This window comes from Toxotes jaculatrix, chromosome 18 (genome assembly GCF_017976425.1).
Source record: "Toxotes jaculatrix isolate fToxJac2 chromosome 18, fToxJac2.pri, whole genome shotgun sequence".
Taxonomy (NCBI): domain Eukaryota; kingdom Metazoa; phylum Chordata; class Actinopteri; family Toxotidae; genus Toxotes; species Toxotes jaculatrix.
Window position 1 is genome coordinate 10,082,030 of NC_054411.1, and position 21,078 is coordinate 10,103,107.

Genomic DNA, 21,078 nt, shown 5'->3' on the forward strand with positions numbered 1-21,078 from the left:
CATTACCAGTTTCATTGTGCAATCGAGCATCACAAGTCACAAGTACAAAAAAGGATGTTCATGTTTTAATACCCAGGGTAGCACGGAGCAGCACAGGGGCGGTGTTTTCTTGTTTGTGAAAACGGAAACCCCACCCTCTCGGACTGTTCTGTGGAGCAAAGCGAGCACACGCCGCTCGGAGAATCTGAACTGTCAGCTATAGCAGGAGTCCTCTGCAGAGTACCAACCAGCTCGACAGAGACACCCGGAAGGCACGAAAGTCAATTTGAGAGGGCAGCATGAATCGCTTTAAGACCTCAAAATTCAAAAACACCACTCCGAAAATTGCCAAGAAAGATGTGAGTAGCTCGCGAGCGTCTGGGTAGAGACAGTTTTCCTAGCTAACATTAGCACTGGTTATTAGCTGTGCTACTTAAGTGGTGTTTTGGGGAACGCCTGCCTGCAAGGGATGTTGAACTTCCTGCATCTGGAAGGTTGCATAGTACTGAGAACAGTGCACGAGAATCTGAATCCACACTCTAGTATTCATACTAACTAAGGGCTACTAGTGAAAACTACGAGCCATGTGGTTTCATAGAGCTGCTAGCCCTACATCTGATGTTGCACTGACGCCCATCATAATGCCATTTTACTATAGCTGAGTTTTGTCCTAGCTTTTCAATAATCATGTTATATTGTACGGTTTTTGGTAACGCATTTGGGGTTCTTTCAGTGTGAAGAGATTTTCTGTGTCAGCCAAAGGGAAAGATAAAAAATTTGAATGGCAAATGTGATAAGTTATTGCAGTCAAAATGCTTTCTCAGTGATAGCTGTCCTGTAGGCTGCAAGAGGCGGCTTGTCTGGACTGGACTGGAGTGGCTTGCATACAAATCTGTGCATCTGCCATTTTTTTGTCATCCCCTGGACTCATTTGTTTCATGTTGCAACACCTGCGACTCTCCTTGCTTAGGTGTATTATGTAATCCCCTGTCTTGTTTTTACCGAAGCACTAAAATGCCTGGCATGCACGGAGTGAGTGGATGGTCTTGGTATCTCTCCAATCTCTGCGCAGTATCTGAGACAGCAGGTGGTGCTTTGCTGCTGTGAATGTTAAACTAGCCCTTTGCACAACAGACCAATATAATATGGGTGACTGTGGCTACTCCAGCCGTGAGGTCATGTGACAGGAGCTGTCATGTTAAACGTAGTACAAGAGAGGAAATCGGACAAGGAGTAGGTAGTGAGAAAGGAGGCCAGTTTATAGGGATTGAGAGACCTGCACTCAAAGATGAACATTTACATTTATTGTTTACTTGTCTTTTGACAAACACTCATGCAGAATATGTAATCCCGTTAAAATAGATGCACACTTTTGAAGTGCGCTTCAAAATGCATGGGTGCACAAACACAGCAGTAATACCTCTTTCCTTGCTGAGCTGTTTCAGCTGTTAAGTGCCCTCTATAGGCCAAATGGCTGTCAGGGTTGATCTCTGAACAGTTTTCTGAGGAGCAGCGAAGTAGCAGTAGTTGTTGGAGTGTGTTGTGTAGACTCTCTGTCCTCTTGCTGCTTTTGCCTTGTTAATGTTATGAAAGAGGTTTTAAGAGTTTTCATGCTGTGCAAGGCAGGGTGCCATTCCACTTCCTCAATACTTAGCTCATTCAAAGGCTCTCAGCTAGATCCTTCCTGTTTATGTCTTTCTTTTATTCTAGTTGTGACAGCAACTTGGTCGTGTGTGCTCTTTACTTCAGTGAAACAGATAAGCTAGGTTTTTCTGGTGGATTCTTCAGTGTGGCTTTCTCTTCTGTTCTTGTTTGGACATGTCAAGTGAACGTTTATGATTCTCGTCATTTTTCAAGTTCCATTACACTGTGGTCCAAACACTTTGATCTGACTTAAACTTATTTTTTTTCTCTGTTATGTTTTCTGATCCCAGTTATGTATGTGCATTATTGTACCCTTGTTTCATCTACTATGACCTCTTACTTATGCTCTCCATATTTAAATCCAGGGATGGATCAACAATGTCCGTGCTGGTTCCTCCTCCTGCCAGGGGAACCACATCAAAGCAAACTCCAAGCTCGTGGCCTTCAACACAGATCAGGCTGGTAAGGCTCTAAAAGTGTGGTCAACAGTTTGCTTCATGCAAACAAGAAGTTCCACTGTTTATAGTTAAAGCCCTGATTTGCTTGTCTTTCAACAAATGTCCACGTTTAATCAGCTGAGAATAGGGAGAAGGCTGAGTCGAGTTAAAATCAAACAGAAAGCAGAGCCAGAAACAGAAAAGATTTCACAGGAAGAGAGACACAACATTTTGTTTAGTAATGCTTTATTGTTTAAAATATACAGTTGGCACTATCAAAACTTGGGGAGTGCATGGTTAAAGTATGTGTGTCCGTGTATGTGTGACGTTTCCTGTATCTACAGGTGGAGGTATGCTCGGTCTGTCTTCAATCAAACCTGGTTCAGATGGCCAGTGGACAGTCTCCCAGATTTCCTGCCATTCTGGTATTATTTCCTCTGGCACATTATTTTCTTGCAGTCCTCTGCTGTCTCCTCCATGTCATCTTCCCTCTGCATAAATATCATCACGCCAGCCCTGAAGGACACTGTGTTCTCTTTAATAAACGAATCAGATGAGAAATGCAAATACCTTTACTCAGAAATGAAATGAATGTAGACAGCTGTGACAGATTTGTAATTTTTTATTTTCCATTTGTTTTTCTTCCTCTCTCTGTCAGATCTAGTGACTGATATGGACTTTTCTCCTTTTGATGAGAGTCTCCTGGCAACATGCTCTGGGGATGAAACGGTGAGCTCTTCAGTGCCGTCTCTTTTTTTGTCTTTCATTTGATCCTTCTTGCCTTTTCTCTTTTTTTTGCCTCGGTCTTTCTTTAATTTGTTGCTGTATACTTACAATGAAGCGCACTTTCCGTCCTCTGAGGTTTTGCTGTTCCTGGCATGGTTTTTGCTTTTTAAACCTTTTGAAGACTTCCCCTTCTCAGCACATTATCCTCAGCCACAGGTGACCTGGCTTACTGGAATCTGCTGAGTGTGGAGCCTGCATCTTCAGACTCAGCAGCTTGGTTTACCTCAGAGACCTGTGTAGACACACAACTATTGCCACACACATGCTGGAGTGGTCTGCAGTGCCCAGCATCTGCAGCTCACTTTCACCCCTCTTATCTTTTGCCAACAGGTCATATTCTTTCACCGGCTGGGTGGTGCTGAGCAAGTGAAATTAGATTGAAACAGGGTGAATGCACACACTTGGGAAACAAGACGTTTTTTTCTGGTTGGATGCAGAAGATTTAATTTTTGAATTGTAAGCTGTGATAAAGTGGAACTGACCCTGCCACCCATTATTTGATATTATTTTATTTATTTCCCTCTCTGTGTATACAGGTGAAGCTGTGGCATTTGTGTGATCCAGAGCTGGAACAGCCCACTAGTCCAGAGCTGACCCTGCGTCCAGGTCAGGGTAGGCTGGAGCTGGTACACTTCCACCCCACCTCCTCTGGCTTGCTGGCTGTCGGGACTCCTAAGTCAGCTCTGATTTGGGACACCAGCCGCCAAGATGCACCGTTAGCAGGTAGCTACAGCTGTCAACGTGAGCTGCGCATGCACTCACATTTGTTTGTGCGCACAGTTCAAATTAAAGCACACATCACAAGAAAATTACTTTGTCAAAGTCTTTGTCGTACATCCTGCACTGTCTGTTACATTTAACATTTCAGTCTCTGTCAATTAGTCTTCAAGTTTTGTTGTGGCCTGTTTATGTGCAACATTAATATATATTTGAAGTGGAGTGAAGTGGTTGGTTTCTTTTTTTCCGTTGGGGACTGTCTGACTGACACTGCCTACGTTTTACAGCCCTGTGGCTCTGTCTAAGTGCCGGAGCAGCAGAGGTAATGTTTTGGTTTGCAGTCCTGGTTCCGGTCTCCCCAGACTGGCCTCAGGATATTATCACTATCTTCTGGCCTCACCCGACCCCCACAAACACTGCGCCCCCCCCCCCCACCCCCCACCCCCATCCCATGACAGCTGGCCTGGCTGCTGCTGCTCACTGCTGATCCAACTTTTCATGAGCTGTACCCCCCAACACACACTGTCTTTCATCACACTTATTCCTCATTCATATGTGGTTAAGGAACAAGAGCTGAATGATACAAATCTATATTTGAATTAGTATGTGTTTGGGTTCCGTTTTTTTCCTCTGCCGTTAAACTCATGTCACATCACTTTGTGCGTAGCTGTCTTAACAAGTGCGCTTCTCATCTCTTTCCATCTGTTTGGTGTCATGGTGAAACTGGACAATTCACACAAGCTGTGCTGTGCTCACTTATGGCACTGCAAGCTAATACGTGTCACGCTCATAATTTCTCTCATATGCCTAAACTGTAAAGCCACGTGAGCCATTCTTCGGTGTAAATCATCCCCATGTTAGTGTGTTATTCTGTGTTTTCTGAGTTTTGTATGCTTGATTTATGGCTTCATCTCCTCCCTGCATTTTTCCTGCAGTGACCCCTCAGGTGTTGTATATCCATGTTCTTTGTCTTGTCTGTGTACGTCAGAGGTGTCCAAGCTGTTCCACAAAGGGCTGTGTGGCTGCAGGTTTTTGATCCAACCAATGAAGAGCACACAGTTTGACCAATCGGCTGTCAGAAGACTGATATCAGTTGATTAAATGATTCAAGTCTGGTGTGCTGGTTGGAACAAAAAACTGCAGACACCTCTGGTGTATGTGAAGTCATTTTGTGTTCATTGTTTGTATTATCATGGTTTCAACTTTCTTTTACCTTTTTTTTTTTGTTCCTGTCTAACATGAGCACAGTCTCTCTAGTCCTTTCCTCCTCTCACTTCTCTAATTTTGATGTGTGTGTGTCTGCAGTTCTGGAGCAGCACAGTGACCAGTTGCAGAGTCTGAGCTGGAAACAGGACGGCTCCCTGCTGGCTTCCTCCTGCAAGGTGAGGCTCACAGCTCACACTGCACCAGATATATTGCAATGATCTTCATGACTTCACCTTTTATTTTTAAAGCGTGATAAAGTGAAAGCTGTGTCTTGTTTTATTCCCTCACCAACCTCATTGCGGTATGGATCCAGGTTTTATTGCTGTAGTTGCAGTGTGTGATCACTAGATGCCGCCAGTGGCTCACATTCAGTACAGCATGCCTCACATTGGACACTGCAACTCCTTATCTCAGTATGTGGGGTTTATTTCATTAAAATGTCAACAGGGGTGATGCTCATAAAAAAGGGTGGGGATCACATCACACATTGGATTAGGAATTAGTGAGCAGTTCTTTACTGGAACTAAAGAACAAACCTGGAAAGCCCTATGATGTAAAAGACGTAATAGCCAGTTTGTTTTTAGTATGGTAATAGTGATGACAAAGCAGTTAAAGAAATCTTGGCCACAGTTGTTAGAGGGCCTGTGGAGATTTTCCTCATCAGACTGGAAACTGTAGTAACTTGGCAATTAAGGTGCTAATAAGGGCACACACCTGCATGTGATGGATAAATCTGTCATGGCTTTTGTTTAGTCTTAACCCCACCTGACCTCTAACCCTCTATTGCCCAGTAAACAGCCTTGTATGCCCCTTTGAACCCTAACTTAACCCGAGGCAAGTTTAAGTCTTATCAGGAACTGAAGGCTGTAATTCCTTTGACATGTACAGTAGTTATATGGCATACGGAAAATAACTAAGAGGAGAGAAAGTCTCCCTGGGTTTTTATTCACCCATATGGCCCCGTTCTCATCTGTGTCATCAGGAAATAATCACAGAGCTTGAGCTTGAAGGGCTTTCCATTAGGTTGTTAATATTTTGTGTAGGAGGAGGAAGGAGGGAGGTGGTATGGGTTTAAGAGTACGGAGCAGGGAAAGAAGGGTTTTATGGGTTGAGGTCGGACAGTTTCATGAATATAATTGGTTTATAGGAAAAGCTGGAGGCGTTTTCATCAACGGAGGTTGACATAATTCATTTTTTTTTCTAGTGTTTTAATTCTCAGATTGTGTACTAGAGTCAAATTCTCTATGTATGTGCATCCTTTTTTGAAACCACACAAAGACTGATTGATGTGAAAATGAGACAGAGGCTCTTGGTGTATACTTTAGATAATGCACGATGAGTTAACTTGTGTCTGAGACAGAATAAACTTTGACACAGACATGTACCACATGTGCGTAATTAACAGGTATGATTGTCAGGCCAACCCCCCTTGTTTGTCTTTGCTCTGACAAGTAACAAATTACTCCACCCATCACAGGCTACGTCTAAATCATGACATCTACTTTGACAGGATAATCATCCTCACCAGAGCTACCATCAGCCTCAGTGCAGCCTGAAAGAACAGGGCACCTGAAAAGAAAGGGAGCATGGGGAAATGTGAGCCAAGATCAGAGCCAGGGGCCTCCGAAGCTCTTACCCTGTTGGGCTCTGGTGTCATTTAACCCAAAAGACCCCTTTCAATCTCTCCAATCCAGCTTATTAAAGCAAATAGGGCCTGCCAACATGTGGGTCCAATCCCCGGGCCTTCCCATAGGGTAAACATTGGGGCACAAGGCTGGGGTGGGGGAAGATGAAGGGGAGACCACCACCCCAAAGAGCAGGAATCATGACAGGCCTCGTTTGGACCTAGAGAGATGTATATTTATGACACACTTGGAGGGAGAAAGGCGCCATTCAGTGTAGGGACGGGAAATCCACAGGTAGTGCGAGCCGGGATGGAGGAAAGCTTGTGTTTATCTGAATGATAGACGGGCCTGGGTGGTGTGCTGTTTAGAAATGAGGTGTCGCTGGATTTATGGTTGAGGGTCCACCTTTAATCTCAAAGTCACATTATAACTGGGCTCCATGCAGTATTTCTCAGGGTGTGAACAGTGAGATGCAATAATGGATAAAGGCATCCTGCAGTCTTAAATTGATGATCACAGCAGGGTTTGACACTGGTAACCGTAGGAGATCAGTGGCAGCACAGTGTGTTTGATGAACGAAGAGAGCACCCCTGGTTGAAGATTCCCAGCGACTGTGTGTGTTTACATACATGTGAATGTTGTGTACAGCAGACAAGCAGTGAAAACTCATTAACAGCAGCTTGACAATGGCGCCCTCACTTTGATTAAACAGCTGCTCTCTCAGCACAGACATACACACACACACACACACACACACACACACTGCCCTCCATCTGTGCATTTATGAGTTTAGGTGGTGTGTGTGTTTATGTGGGTTATTGTCATAGGCTTTAGAGAGTGTGTTTGCTTGTTTGAGTGTGTTGGTGTGGTTGCTTGGTGGACACATCTGTACATGAGCGACCCTTCATTTATGTGTTTGCACAACCAGATAGTTTCTTCTCTCAACTGTTGTTGTCTGCACGACAATACTGACGATGATGTGCCGATTCAGCTGGAATAGGATTGCATATACAGAAGATGGTTGGCTGTTGATTTGCAATGATTAGTTGATTAATTATTCTCTTGCATGAGAGCCAGTCAGTTGTCCTCATCAAGAGAAGCCACAACCAGTCGATCGACAGAAAACTATTCACCATTTCTTTTTACAATCAAATCCAATAACTTTTGTCATTTTTATGAAGAAGAATTCCAAAATGTGCCGTCTCCAGCTTCTGTAATATGAGAATTTATGTGTTTGTCTGATGCTGTTACACTCAGAGAATGCTTTAGGTCAGAGGTGGTTTTAGTCATAATTTGGCATTTTCGCAACAGGTGGGCTCTTATTCATAGGTCATGTGGTAGGAAAACCTATCTGTGTGTGAGAGTGTGTGTGTGTGTGTGTGTGTGTGTGTATGTGTGTGTGTGTGTTCCCACACTGCTTTCTGAGCCTTTGGCTTACACCCAGGTCACAGAGGCCTGAAGACATGGCCCTGGGGCATCATATTCGTGGGTGGGCTACACACACACACACACACACACACACACACACACACACACACACACACACACACACACACACACACACACACACACACACACACACACACAGTGATAGAGGGAGGCAGAGGAAGAAACAACACATTAGGAAAAATCCATGTTTGCTATTCAAGCTAATAAATAGCAAATAAATCCCCCTCTTGACTGCTGAGAGGACCAGAGTGAAGAGAAGCTGAAGTCCACACTGATCATTTGCTTCAATGCTGGATTCAACCTGATAGTATAAAAAGCTATATTTATGTTGTCTAATGCCAAATGTAGCATAGTGTCGAGCTGCGTGTGTGTGTTTGACTGTGTCACTGTCAGCCTCATGATTCCCTTTGACATACGCTTGTTAAGTATGTGCGTGGTTTAGTCTAAACCTTTTTACTTATTACCTGCTATCAGCTGCGTATGTCAGTCTGCTGCTGTGATCACAGTCACACAGTGGTATTGACTGACATGGCTGCAGACACGCATGTCCCGGTCACAGCCTGATCCCATTAGGCCCCATTTCCTCTCAGTCATGAAGGTACCTCTCTGATTGGCTGCTGTGATTGATGCCGAATGCGTGTTTGGGCTGGCCGGGGTCAAGGCACACAAGGCCGTGGAGAGGTCACAATGAATCAGTGTGATCGCACTGATAAATTAGGAAACTTCAGAGAGTTTGTGTTGATCTTTATCTGAATTATAATAAGGTAGAGGGACTCTAATGTTTTCAATATTTAGCTTTCATATTTCAGTTTCTATGAAATAATTATAGCAGATTTAGGAGGCCCTCGTTCTTTTCCCCCCTTTCTTTTTCTGTGAACCTCAAATCTTGACCTCACATTTGTTCTCTGATTTGCTTTGCACATCATATTTACACTCATCTCAAAGGAAAAATTCACAGTAAACCACAAAGTGCCTCACACCCCTCACATGTTATTATTACTTAACTTCACATTCTGTCCATATACTTTAGCCCTGAAGAATGAGAAGAAAGCATGTTGCCAACTAACCAGCATAGATTTGATTTAAAACAAAAGGTTTTTGACAGCTTCAGACAGCTTTGACAGCTTTGACAGTTCAGACAGCTTAACGCTGTCTGAACTCATAACGCTATATCCTGTATCATAATTCATAATATGAATCATTTCCAGCTTTCTTCAGTTCAGTAAAGTTTCTTCTCTCTCTTTGTCTGTGTAGGACAAGATGTTGCGAGTGTTTGACCCCAGAGCCCAGCTGACACCTGTTCAAGTAAGTCCTCTTATAAAGCTTTCACCACACAGCCAAAACACCTAATATCTGCTCTTATAAAACAAGGAAATAAATCCTTTATTTTCTACAGACATTTTTTTTGATATAAAACTATTTAGGATATGGTAAATATGAGTAAAAATACGTTTGGTCCCCGTCTCTCTGCTGCCATTTACTGTAAGCTGATTTTTTTTTTTCCACACTACATCTAGTGATAAACATGTTGACATTAACCCAGAGAGCTCACCACTGGCCACTCTCAGTGATTCATCTACTGCTGATTTATGGATGCAGTTGCTGCTCTCCTCTTCCCACGGGTACCCATCCCACACTAAACTGGTGCGACCATGAACCTCTCCACTCACACCACTCCTTTTTTTTTTCCCCCCTTATTGGGAATCTCTCACCAGCGACAACCAGGCCTGAGCCAAAAGGACTCTGTCAAAGCCAGCAGCAATGAGAAAGTGGAGTGGTAGAACATTTGTATGTTGAGGGAAGATGAAGATGAGAGGTGGTGAGTGTTGTGAGAGACCGGTCAGTGTAGAGCAAGTATTCTCACACATTTCAGCGGTGGACCTCCCAGGGTGTTTTAATTACTGAGATGCGCGGCCTGCCTCAGGCCTTGGGCTCTCTCATTTGTAAATACAAGGAATCCTGCAAAAACACTACATGCTGCAGCAGATTAAATATTGGATCTCAGAAATACCTGGAAGGCACATCATGGAAGTGAGAGGCAGGATGACTGCATATTTCTCTGTTCATACATCTGTGTACATGTGTAGACTCTTTGTCTGTGTATATGCTCCCCCATGTGTTGTTCTGTATGCGTTTTGAAACTTGTGACATCTTCGTGAAAGGCGTACTGTTTCAGAGGTATGTGATGTCATTGGCTCTGACAGGCAGGGAGCCAGCAGAGAAAAAGGTACATGTGGATTATTTTCTTTGTGGCACACTTACAGCTGCATGCCTTTTACAGAATAGAGTGCGAGTGCGGTGCATGTGTGCCTGTGTTTGCTTTAGTAACACGAGCTGAGTCGGCTGGGTCCTCTCCAGCGTTTGAACCTGGATGTTTACATCAGGTGTATCAGTGTTGAGGTGCTTTTAACGTACTGCTTTTCAGCTATTCCAATCTGAATTTTCTTTATGTCTCTTTCTCACTACACATGCAATGCGGCCGTTAAGCACAGCTTTTCGACAGTGCTCCAGATTGCCTGAATAAATACAATTCCAGGTCCTTGGCTGCTCCATGTACTTTCTTTAACAAATGACTTGAAGTAATTCAAATAAAATTGCACTGAAGTTGCATTTAAATCACTTTGTACAACCAAAGGGCCTCATTAGTTTAGATTGCATCAGTATTGGGTTGTCTGTATGTCTGAAATGGCGTCTTCAGTGAGAGCCCAGTGGTTACTGGTGGCAGGGATGTGCGGCTGGGACATTCCAGCCAAGTCTACGGCATTTTTGACTGCATTAGATAGTTGGCAGTGATGAGCAACAGGCTGTATGTGGGAAAACAGGGAATATAGATATGACAAAGGTCTTAAGGCAGATTTGAAATCAGGAATATGTTTTAAGTTTGGGTTTATGTGACATTTGCTTTAGACCAGTGGTTCCCAATTCCTGGGCCACTTGTGGTGGCATGCAACTAAGTACTTTTACTCAACTTCTGTAGCCTACTTAAGTACACTTTAAAGGTACTGTACTTGTATTTTACTTGAGTATTTCAGTTCTATGTGACGTTACACTTTCACTTAACACTTACTTATATTTTTACAAAGTTTTATTTCTGCTTTTACTAAAATAAGCGATCTGAATAGTTCATTTACTTGTGTATGGCCAAGTCTACTATAGTTTCTAAGCTTCTCAGTGTTTTTTCTTTTTCTCTTTTTCTTCCCCACTTGCTCATTAATCCTGGTCTCACTGCCACGGAGAGGAGGACCAAGGAGTGCAGAAGCCTGAGTCAGCACACTGCCCTCCTCTCCACTCCGCACATGGCTTCACCACCTCAAACCAAAGAAGAGTTAGGACTCAGATCAAAGTTATTAGAGGGTTGTTCTTCCTTTTTTTTGGTTTTGTGTTCTCTTTCTTTCTTGTCCTTCCTTCCTATGTCTCTCAAATACACTAGGTCCTGCCGTGGGAGGCTTCAGTTTGGAGTCCTCTGAGAGCAGAGTGGGCAGAGCCTCACCCTGACAGCTTTCAGATGTGTGACTCCCTCTCTCTGGAGAATGGGAGAGCCACCGCCACTCCTATTAACACCCCATCTGCTGAAGGAGGGTTTAAAGGGTGCGGGCGATGAATCTTAAACACACTCAAACATGATGAGGGCAGTAATTTGGATGCAAAGTAGAGTGTGAAGCTGTAATTTCTACATGGACCCGCAAAGCAATCTTCAACACCATAAAACATAACACAACGTTTTTGCGTTGTATATGCGGTTTAAAGGAGATTCCACGTTGTTTGTGCCTGATGTGAGGGCACATTCTAGCACTTTCTCCGCTTTGTATCTTGATCAGTTTGTTGTTGTAGATGTGCTCTGATGCCAGGGAAAGGCCAGCGTGGCCGCAAAGTAAACAGAGAGGGGCAGAGAAGTGTCCAAACTATTTGAAATTGTAACCTCACTGGGAGGTCTGTTTGGCCTCTTGCACGAGAGCCAGTCAGTTGTCCTCATCAAGAGAAGCCACAACTCCGAAAAGATTTCTTGGGAATGATATCTCACGAATGCTGTAGAGCAGAGTGAAGTGTAATTTTCTCTTATTTTGAGGTGGAAAGAGTTTGAATTTAGGACACAAACAGAGTGAAATGTAATGCACTGATTTAGTATCACCTGTGCTTTTGACAAAGATATGCATCCCCTTTGTTAGCTATTGACGTGATGCCCAATTTATGCTGTGGCCACTTTGGCCACTCTGAAATGGGGATGATGTGTTATTGTTGAAAAAAGGGGTTAATGGCGCATGTTTTCACACAAACTCCCCAAGAAAACATTCACAGCACTCAGTTGTTCTCAGTTGTTCTCAGCTCTAAGTTGTGTAACAAATGAAAAAACAAGAGCTCGAGAGAGGGGTTCCTTGACTCCTTTCTCACCTCTGTACAACTGGCCAATCACTGTGTGAAGTAAATGTCGGATTGTCAGTTTTGGAAAGTTAGAAAAATGGTTGGACGCACACAACTCAGCCCCTAATATTGTACTTTCTAACACTGAACACATCCTAATTGGTCAAATAGACCTGTTACTTTTCAAAAGCTTCTCTGGAGGCTGTCAAGACAGCAGCTCTCTTTTGTCCAAATTTGTTGGACACAACTAGCTTATTATTTGTAGCTAACCAAAATCAGTTGTCTGATTGTTTTGGCGAGGCTCTTCCACCCATAAAGCCTGGAAATGCCTTGTAACCACATCCTATTTATCACGTATTTGCATTTTGGTGGTTATCAATCACTGGTAGATATTGCACTTGAACTACAACAGAGGACATTTTGTTATTCAATACCAGATAAATGAAGAATGGTGCACTGTTTGCCAGTTCCCCATTTTTTTTTTTATAGAAGTGAAATATCAGAACTTGTGCTTTCAATTGGTAATCATGAATTTTGTCCCAGTCTACCACAGGTATTTAGAGTTTGTGGTTCGTTTTAGAACAGCTGCCGGCTGATAAACTTGGATGTATTTTAACTCATCTTATTTGGTGAGGAGTACCTACATGTACCACATCTCATCCCATGAGCAAGGGCACAGCTCCTGTGTCCCCTGGTGTCCTGGTTCCACCCATGGCAGCGTAGTCAAGTGGGGCTGGCTCATCCCTGTGGCCAGCACTGAACTGGGTTCTCCCCTAGCCAGGTGGGGTAAATATAGGCCCTAATTACAGCCCTGCTCTCTCTGTATTTATGGGAAATAAGACTGCGCAGGGTAATTAAGGTCTTGGACAGGAGGAGTAGTATATACTGCATCTGTAATCATTGTGTGTGTGTATGTATGTGCACAAGCAAAAAGACGGTTGTATTTAGGTAGTTGGCACAGTTGGGGAAAGTGTGTGTGTCCGTACATGTGGCATCTTTTTTGCTCCTTGTCCCACCACTGAAAGGCAGATTGACTTTCAGATTTGAATTTTGTTTTGTTCTGTTTTGCCCAACATATCTCTTGGCTTAAGAATCACAAATAGATTTTAAATATTTAATCAATCACAAGCTTAGGTCACTGTGACTAAAAGCTTGTTAAAACACTTGTTAAAGGCCCTGTGAGGGAAACTGTAGTTTGCAGTGTTATTAACATGAATTACTAGTGTGTGAAGTTTTTCAGATAATTAAAATTGACCCAAAACCTCTAACTTACACTCTGTGTAAGGATAACAAAGTGGTGAATCATCGAGTACTAAAGATAAACATTATACGTAGCATTAAAGTTGGTGTTTTTTTTACTCTCTTTGCTATACTGGGTTCTGCCCTCCCTACCATAACATCCCTACACTGGCCTCTTGTTTTCAGATGAGTTTCTTTCACATCTTTGTGTAGTTAGGCCTCCACCCTGCTTTCCTGTACTGAGCTACACGACTCCTCAGACCCAGCACACTGACCCGGTCCCAGTGGGTTGAGGTGTTTTATGGATCTGAGGACGCGTGCCTGTATGGGCATTTGTGTCTCCTTTCCTCTCTTCTGTCTTATTGTTGTCTTTTGATCTATCCCCAATGTCTGTGTATTTGCTGAGTGTGTGGTTCTGCATATGAGTGTGTGTCTGTGTGTATACCATGTGTGCTTCAAATTACAGTGCTGAAAATACCCCTCATAGTTTTGGGCCAGTGCTGGCCGTAGAGCTGTCGATCTGTGGTCGCTGGAAGAGGAGGGAGACAGGAAAAGGGAATAGTTTGCTGGACTTGGGGGCCAGATTCCTCTTTTTCAGCTCAAGCTTCTGCTGCTTTGGGTGAAATTAGAGAGGACCACGGGTTGGAATGGGTTTGGACTTGAGGAGGGAACGCTGGGCAGGGCCAAGGAAAAGCACAGCGGTTTCACTGCTATAGGTGGCTGCGAGCAGCCACTCATACCATCTTTTATATCCTGCCATAAATTACATAGACTGAACTCCCTGTTAGGTGTGTGTGTGTGTGTGTGTGTGTGTGTGTGTGTGTGTGTGCATACTTGGATTTCTCATTACAGACATAATAAACTACACTTTGTACATCTGTGTTGTCTATGTGTCTTTGAATAATTGGAAAAGTGTGTGTGTGTGATTGGGAAGTTGGGGGCGAGTGTAAGTGTGTGTACATGCTCAGATTTCTCGTTACAGGCAGAATAAACTACCAGCGGGCACGGTGAGCTTAGCGTGTGTGTGTGTGTGGACTCTGGCAGGCAGCACAATGAAGCTCTTTGACTGGAGCAGAGGGGTTTAGTTTGTATCACAGATGTAAACCCTGAGGGAGAGCTATGAAGGAGAAACATTTGGAGAGATGACGTGAAATGGAGGAACTTAATTTTGGTGTTTGTGCCTCTATATTCCGTTGCTTTGATGCTGTTACTTAAGCTCATCTTCTCTTGTGTATCTCCATTTACAAGAAGTGAGGGAGAAGCTGAACTAAACTACGTCTAGTATGTTTTCTCCTTCTTGGACAGCTGTCACTTTCCTGTAGATTTTAGCTTTGTGATATCTGTGTTATAACACAGCTGATATATTGAAAGGGGTGATATTATCAGTTGACATTACGACATATAATGGTGGTATTGGTATCTTGGCAAAGATGCAAAACAATCTCAACTCAAAGTCCATTTAGTAGCTGTTCTTGAGCTTTCAGCCATGTCATAAGATTCTCATCAGCAGATTGAGTTTCGTATTATTACTTCAAGTTTAATATATTTTTGTTTTATTTGCGTTCTATACATTATTATCTGTAATAATCTATGATGGTCTAATTTCCAGTGAAGTACAGGTCATCTTCAGTAATGTGATTGATATTTAGCTGTTAAATATCCTGCCTCAGACATGTACTTACCAAAACAAATGTATTTCATAACCAAATTTCTGAGACGTCCTTCTGGATTTTATTGGTTTATATTATTTGGAAACAATACTGGCAAATATATTGTTGTAAATTTTAGTTATTCTTGTATTATTATTAAAATGCATCAAAATATTCTTCAAAAATCATTCGGGTCATCTTGATCGAAGTCGTGTCTGAGCTTTGAGCCCCAGGTTGTCAAGTGGGAGGTTGACAACAAATCTATTCTTCAAGGTTCAAAGGAGTATCAGATAAAATGTGCATCAGATGTCAATACAGATGTGCAAATTCTTTTCTTAGTTTCAAAAATGCCTGGTATCCCTTTTGTACCAACAAATGATTTCTTCTCACAGAACATCAGCATTTGCCAGAGAATGAGATTTTGATACTTCCCGCAGAACGAAGCTTGTTTAGAGTTTGGAGAATGTCTAATACTAACACCACAGGGATCCGCAGTCAACATTGTGAAATGTGAAATAAAATGTCTATAAAGAACAGGAGCTTATTCCAAGAATATGTCACAGGCTTACTCAACACTGAGCTCCAAATTCCAGAGACACAAGCTGCATAATTTTACCTAAAGCCAAGCCAAAAATGCTTCCGTATTTTATAAACTATTCTTCTGTATACATAATATCTGCGACCATGCTTTGGCTGCAACAAGACCATTTGTGATAACGTGATTTAATGGTCAGTATGTCATGCACTGTTCCTGCATATGTGGTGTGGCTGTTAAACATACTTCTAAATGTGTGTTCAACATTTCTCTTTCCACATGTAAACATGTCATAGCAGAAATATTCCTCTGTACACACAGCAGCATTTTCCTCATAACATTTTTGCCTCCCCAGTGAATGTGCGACGGAATGAAGCGCACAATTTAACACAGCAGTACAAGATAACACATAAACTAACTTTGCAAATATTGACAGTGATGACTGGGAGACGTATTTTTGTTTTTATTTTCATCATAGCAACACCATGATGCACTCACTTCCTCCACTGGCTGTGGAGATCTCCAGTCATGATACTGAGGAAAGACACCTGGCAAGAAACATGTCTTTAATTATGCCAAGGTCAAGCTGCCAGGCTGACCCCCGTCTGCCCACTGCAGTCCCTGTGACTTCTGACCTTCTCAGGGCTGATAGAAATTTACCTTTATGTTGTCAGAGCTTGGCTTGATATTTCAGCACAACTTCTTATGATACATCAAAATGCATTTATTCATGCCGTATGACGTACCTCAGATGAGATCATTTTTGCAGATCTGTTTTGTTTTTGTTCAGAACTAACTTTTCTCACCCATCTGTCTTTACTCCTGCGGTCTGTCTCTCTCTGTATACTCACCCTCTTTCCCAATCACCTCCATGCACGGTGCTTTGTGCCTGTATCTTTCACCATTGGACCCTGCCGGGATCGGGACCTCGTAATGGCCAGTGGTTAATTCAGCCCAGATGTTGTGCCCTCCTCCTGTACTTCTCCTTTCCCTCTCCATCTTTCAGCTCCCTGTGTTACTGGCTGCTCCACTGCCAGTGTTAGTTAAAGTTTGAGGGAATCTGGCAGGGCTGACAGGAGTCTTTCCTAATGAGGAGGCAGGATTTTTGCTGTCCTGGACAGCTCAGCAAAACGCTGGCATAAAATCTGGATTATCCATTCACTGAACTGGATGGAGTCTGTCTCAATTACGATTGATCCATCAGTGTTTAGTTTTTATGACTTAGCTCCTCTCTGTGTGTATTTTCTTTGTAATTAAAGAAATAATCTTGCCTTGGGTTTTGTCTGATATCATGTAAAGTTTTGGTCTGTCTGGGTATAAAGAGAATGATGGCTTAATGAATGTTGGTCACTCTGGTTGCGGGAGGATAAGGAACTGAGAGGGTCAAGAAGTCCAGGGATGGGGATTTGAAGCTTGAAAGGGTTTTGGCTGCTTCAACTAATGAACAGGGTTTGTCTTTGTGTGTGTGTGTGTGTGTGCGCGCGCGCAAGTGTTTGTGGTGGTGTGTGCTCTGGGGGTGGCGCTGAAGTATTTTTTTTGGAGGAAAGAGGTAGGAGTGGTTGCCAGCTGGCAGCAACAGAGCTCTTTGCTCACATGTGTGTGTTGTTTGTGAGCGGAGGCCTCATTAGTGCGCTTGGTGCTCTGGGACTCTTAGTTTCCAACTAATTAAGGCCCTATGCACACATGTGGGTGACACCTGGAGCCAAAAATGGATTATGATTAGCTCTTTCTCCTGCTGCATCATGAGAGGGAAGATTCATTGTCATGAGAATTAGTGTCTTCTTCAGCTGTCAGTCATATGTTGCCTGAATCTTTCTGATATTTCTCTCTCTCATTTAGGGATGAGAAGTTGAAAAATGAAGTTAAGAGGAAAGATTCAATCACAACATAATCGTTGTTCGTGGGTAAATGAAATGAGGTCACATGGGAATAACTTGTTTTTGGATTTTGGCAAGTTTTTGTCATTGTTGTTGAATGGGACAGGAGAGAAAGCCTCTTGATTGATATAAGAAATGAATCATAACATTGACATCAGCACAGTTTCAGCATCTTACAGCTCCCATGTGACTTCACCTCAGTTTGTCCTCTTTATCTTTGCTTCCCCTCTCAGGAACTACAATATGGCTTTAATCACAGCCTGCACTGTTTTGCTTAGCTTATCCTTTTTATTTAAAACAGCAAATTGACTCTCTGTCTTTGCTTTAAACTTGGCCAAAGTCTGTCGCCCCTGGAGGTATTACAAGAGCCAGGAGAATTCAATCTTTTTTGGTCTTTTCACAGCCAGAACAGCAAAACGAGGTGTGAATTGCTGTGTTGTGGATCTTCTGTACCTTATGTTGTTTTACGGAAGATCAATTACTGAGATTTATTTGTGGTTTCGTGGGCATGCAAATGGCTGAAGGCAGCAGGCAGGGTTTGTCTGTCAATTGATGTTTGTCCTAAGAGCATGGAACGGGTGGGGTTGTATTCACCAGACCTCTGTGGTCATCATAGTTAGTTGAATACACACAGGATGTAATGCTATGTGCATATAGTGACATACACTATTATAAATATGTTGCAACAATCATAGGCTTACAGATCTTCACAGTGAATCAGACTTGCCTGTGAAGCAGAAGGTGAGCTATTATTTTGTCAGAAGAGATCTACATATACATCCATATACAGTAGGCCTCAAATTACAGAGTGAGAACGAGACCCATGACACAGCTGAGACCAACCTCTCATAGAGACGAAGTGCAGTATGGGCCCCATGCATGGCTACGCTTGCTGACCTTAGTTTGACCAAACACTGGTTCTATTTCAGTTATCCAGGACAGACTGTGTGCTTCAAGTGTGTGTTTCCTATACTAGCTTAATCATACTGGTGGTTAGCTGGTTTCCATTATTTCAGCAGTCTTTGGCAACTGTAATTCTTAGGAATAGCCAAAACACTTTGTAGTTTTCAAAACTTTAATCCAATTCTCTGCAGTACCCTTGTTGAATGTAAGGTCAAACTCATTATACTGTGAAAAAATAAAATGGTTTATATGGTGATTATATAATTAGATGCAATTGGCAAAATAGCAGAACAGTTCGCGTTAAATAACAAAAAAGTGTTGTTTTACCTAAAATCGAACAAATTCTATCCATAAATCACTGGTGGAATCTGAATGGGAGAATGTAAGTGGGAGCATCACTGATATGATTGTCATAACAAATGAGTATGAAATGAGGTTAAGTACAGTTTAATAATTGATCACTCTTTTTGTTTAATTTGTCTAATTTGTTCTGCCACCTTGAATATTTTTCCATATTACACAATCTCAATTAACTGACCACAACTGAGTGACCTGACTCAGAATTAGTCAGTCAGATTCAGTACTAATTTACATATTTGTAATTCTGCCTTGTATTCTGTGAATCCTGAAGTAAATACACTGTGGTTTCAAAGTGAAGGGGCATTCTGAAGATCCTTGTTTTAATACAACTCAGCATAAACAGTGGTGGAAGCTGCAGAATACAAAGACTCAAAGTTTCAATTTAGACAGCCCCATGAAAACATTTCCCCCGTAGTGTCTCTCAGGAGTTATTTTAGAAGAATGCACCGTTGCTCAGTGCAGCTGCCGTTTACCACAGGTTATGAGAATGGGACACAGGTGCGCATACCTGCATTGGTGCTGAATGTTTTTCTTCTCAGAGGCTGAAGAAAATGAGCAGCGTTCTATAACATAATGAGCTCCTAACAGGGGAAACAGTTGAGCATAGGGGGCCCTGGTATCTGGCTCACACATGTCTTATAAATGCCACATCCTTTTCCAACAAAAGCTAGCTTATGTCATCTTTTACTAATTGAGCTTCTTAAGACAACAGGTTCTGCTACAATTTGTGGTTTCATGCAAGAGCTAAATAGAAGTTCACCCTAAGTGGAGCTGTTGAGTGTTGGAGTAAAGTTAACATCGGAGGGCCTGCCATAGTTGGGAATTCTCTGCAGAGTGGTGTGTGCAGCGGCAGGAGATTGAGCTGTTTGTTAACATTGTGTAGATGAGGCAATTAATCAAGCTGTCACCATGCTTTGCTGCTGCACATACAGTATGTCAGGGGTCAACACTCGGGCTGTGGGCATTGAAATGATACCTGGTGTGTAAAGGATGAAAGGCTCTGCGCTGGCTAGCATGTTGCACATTTGAATTATCTCATTGCATGTTTATGTCCCTTTAGGCTAACACCTGCTGCTGTAATTATAATCATATCAAACTTGTTTTTCCTCCATGTGGAATTTATCTTTACTATAAATGATTTCTCAAGTCCTTGAAGTTCACTCAGAAAGGTCCTATATCACACTTTGATTTCAGCAAACAAATAGCAGATTAAGAAAGGATTGTAAAACAAAGGAATAGCCCCCAGTATTTACACAGAGTAAAGGATTCCATGATTATACGCAAAAGACATGAACATGACATGCCTCGCACACATGTGCCTCCTGAGCGTATCCCACTTTGCACAATTCGTGCTTCCATACAAATGTGTGGGGGTACTTTGAAGATGTGAAGCCTCTGTGATGTGGTTTCAGGGAGGGGGTAAAACCAGCCAACTGTATCTGTTGCCAGCTATGAAAGAGCCATAAATGACAGCCAGCATTGAAGGACTGGGTCAGGCCATAGGGATTGAGGGGCTTCATGGTGTCTCCAGTAGTGTGAGCATGAGCAGATGTGTGTTGTGTGCTCCTGCTGTGTCTAATACACCCTGTCTGCATCTCCTTGTTTTTACGGAGCTGGTCTGGTCTACAGATCCTCATCAGCCCCGGGTATCAGAGTTCTTGCTGTCGTCAGCAGCATCATTCTTTCCTCTGTCATCTGTGCCTTGTCCTGCCCCATGGATCTCTGGTTGGATTTAAAGGACCAAGCCACTAAGTGCATCTCTAGAATATTCATTGCTTGAACCTCAACCACAATAACCATCAAAAACTCTGGAGATCACCAAACATGCACTTGAAATCTCCTCTGGCTCTCTAGTGCTTCTCTTGGACTGAAATATAGATTTGGGAAATTCAGTGGTCCCGTTAATCATGTTAGTTCCAGGAATCGACCAGCTCTCTATGGTGTTCTGATCCAAGACCAGTCTTTGCGACCTTGGGTAGTTTTCCCAGAAGGGGGCCCTTGCCAGTAGGCACAGTGCAATTGGTGCCAGTTCCCCCAAAAGTGCAGTGCAAGTGGGTCCAATCTATTATCTCCCATGCCCCAGAGAGGGGTGACCACAGCCCAGGCTGGCACGGTTGGTTGGCTGGATCTCTGACTGTGGCCACACGGCCCAATTAGCACCGTGGCTCAATAATCACAGTCTTTCTACCACTTCAGTTCATGGCAGTTAACTGATTGGTTTGCCTAGCCTTGACCAAAAATCACAATGCAAGTCTGCCTTACTGCACCCGAAACCTAGCTTTCAAAAACATTCATGAGGACTGGTTGGAAAAC

General features: G+C 42.8%; 1 protein-coding gene across 1 annotated transcript in view; it reads left to right on the forward strand.

The window, feature by feature from the left end:
* Positions 1-190: 190 nt before the first annotated feature.
* Positions 191-21,078, forward strand: part of coro7 (coronin 7) — a 101,063-nt gene continuing 80,175 nt past the window's right edge. Inside the window, exons 1-7 of the mRNA XM_041062834.1 lie at positions 191-338; positions 1,989-2,085; positions 2,405-2,485; positions 2,719-2,789; positions 3,383-3,569; positions 4,869-4,945; positions 9,098-9,148. Coding sequence (XP_040918768.1) covers positions 279-338; positions 1,989-2,085; positions 2,405-2,485; positions 2,719-2,789; positions 3,383-3,569; positions 4,869-4,945; positions 9,098-9,148 — 624 coding nt within the window. The 5' untranslated portion in view covers positions 191-278. The remainder of the gene's footprint in view (positions 339-1,988; positions 2,086-2,404; positions 2,486-2,718; positions 2,790-3,382; positions 3,570-4,868; positions 4,946-9,097; positions 9,149-21,078) is intronic.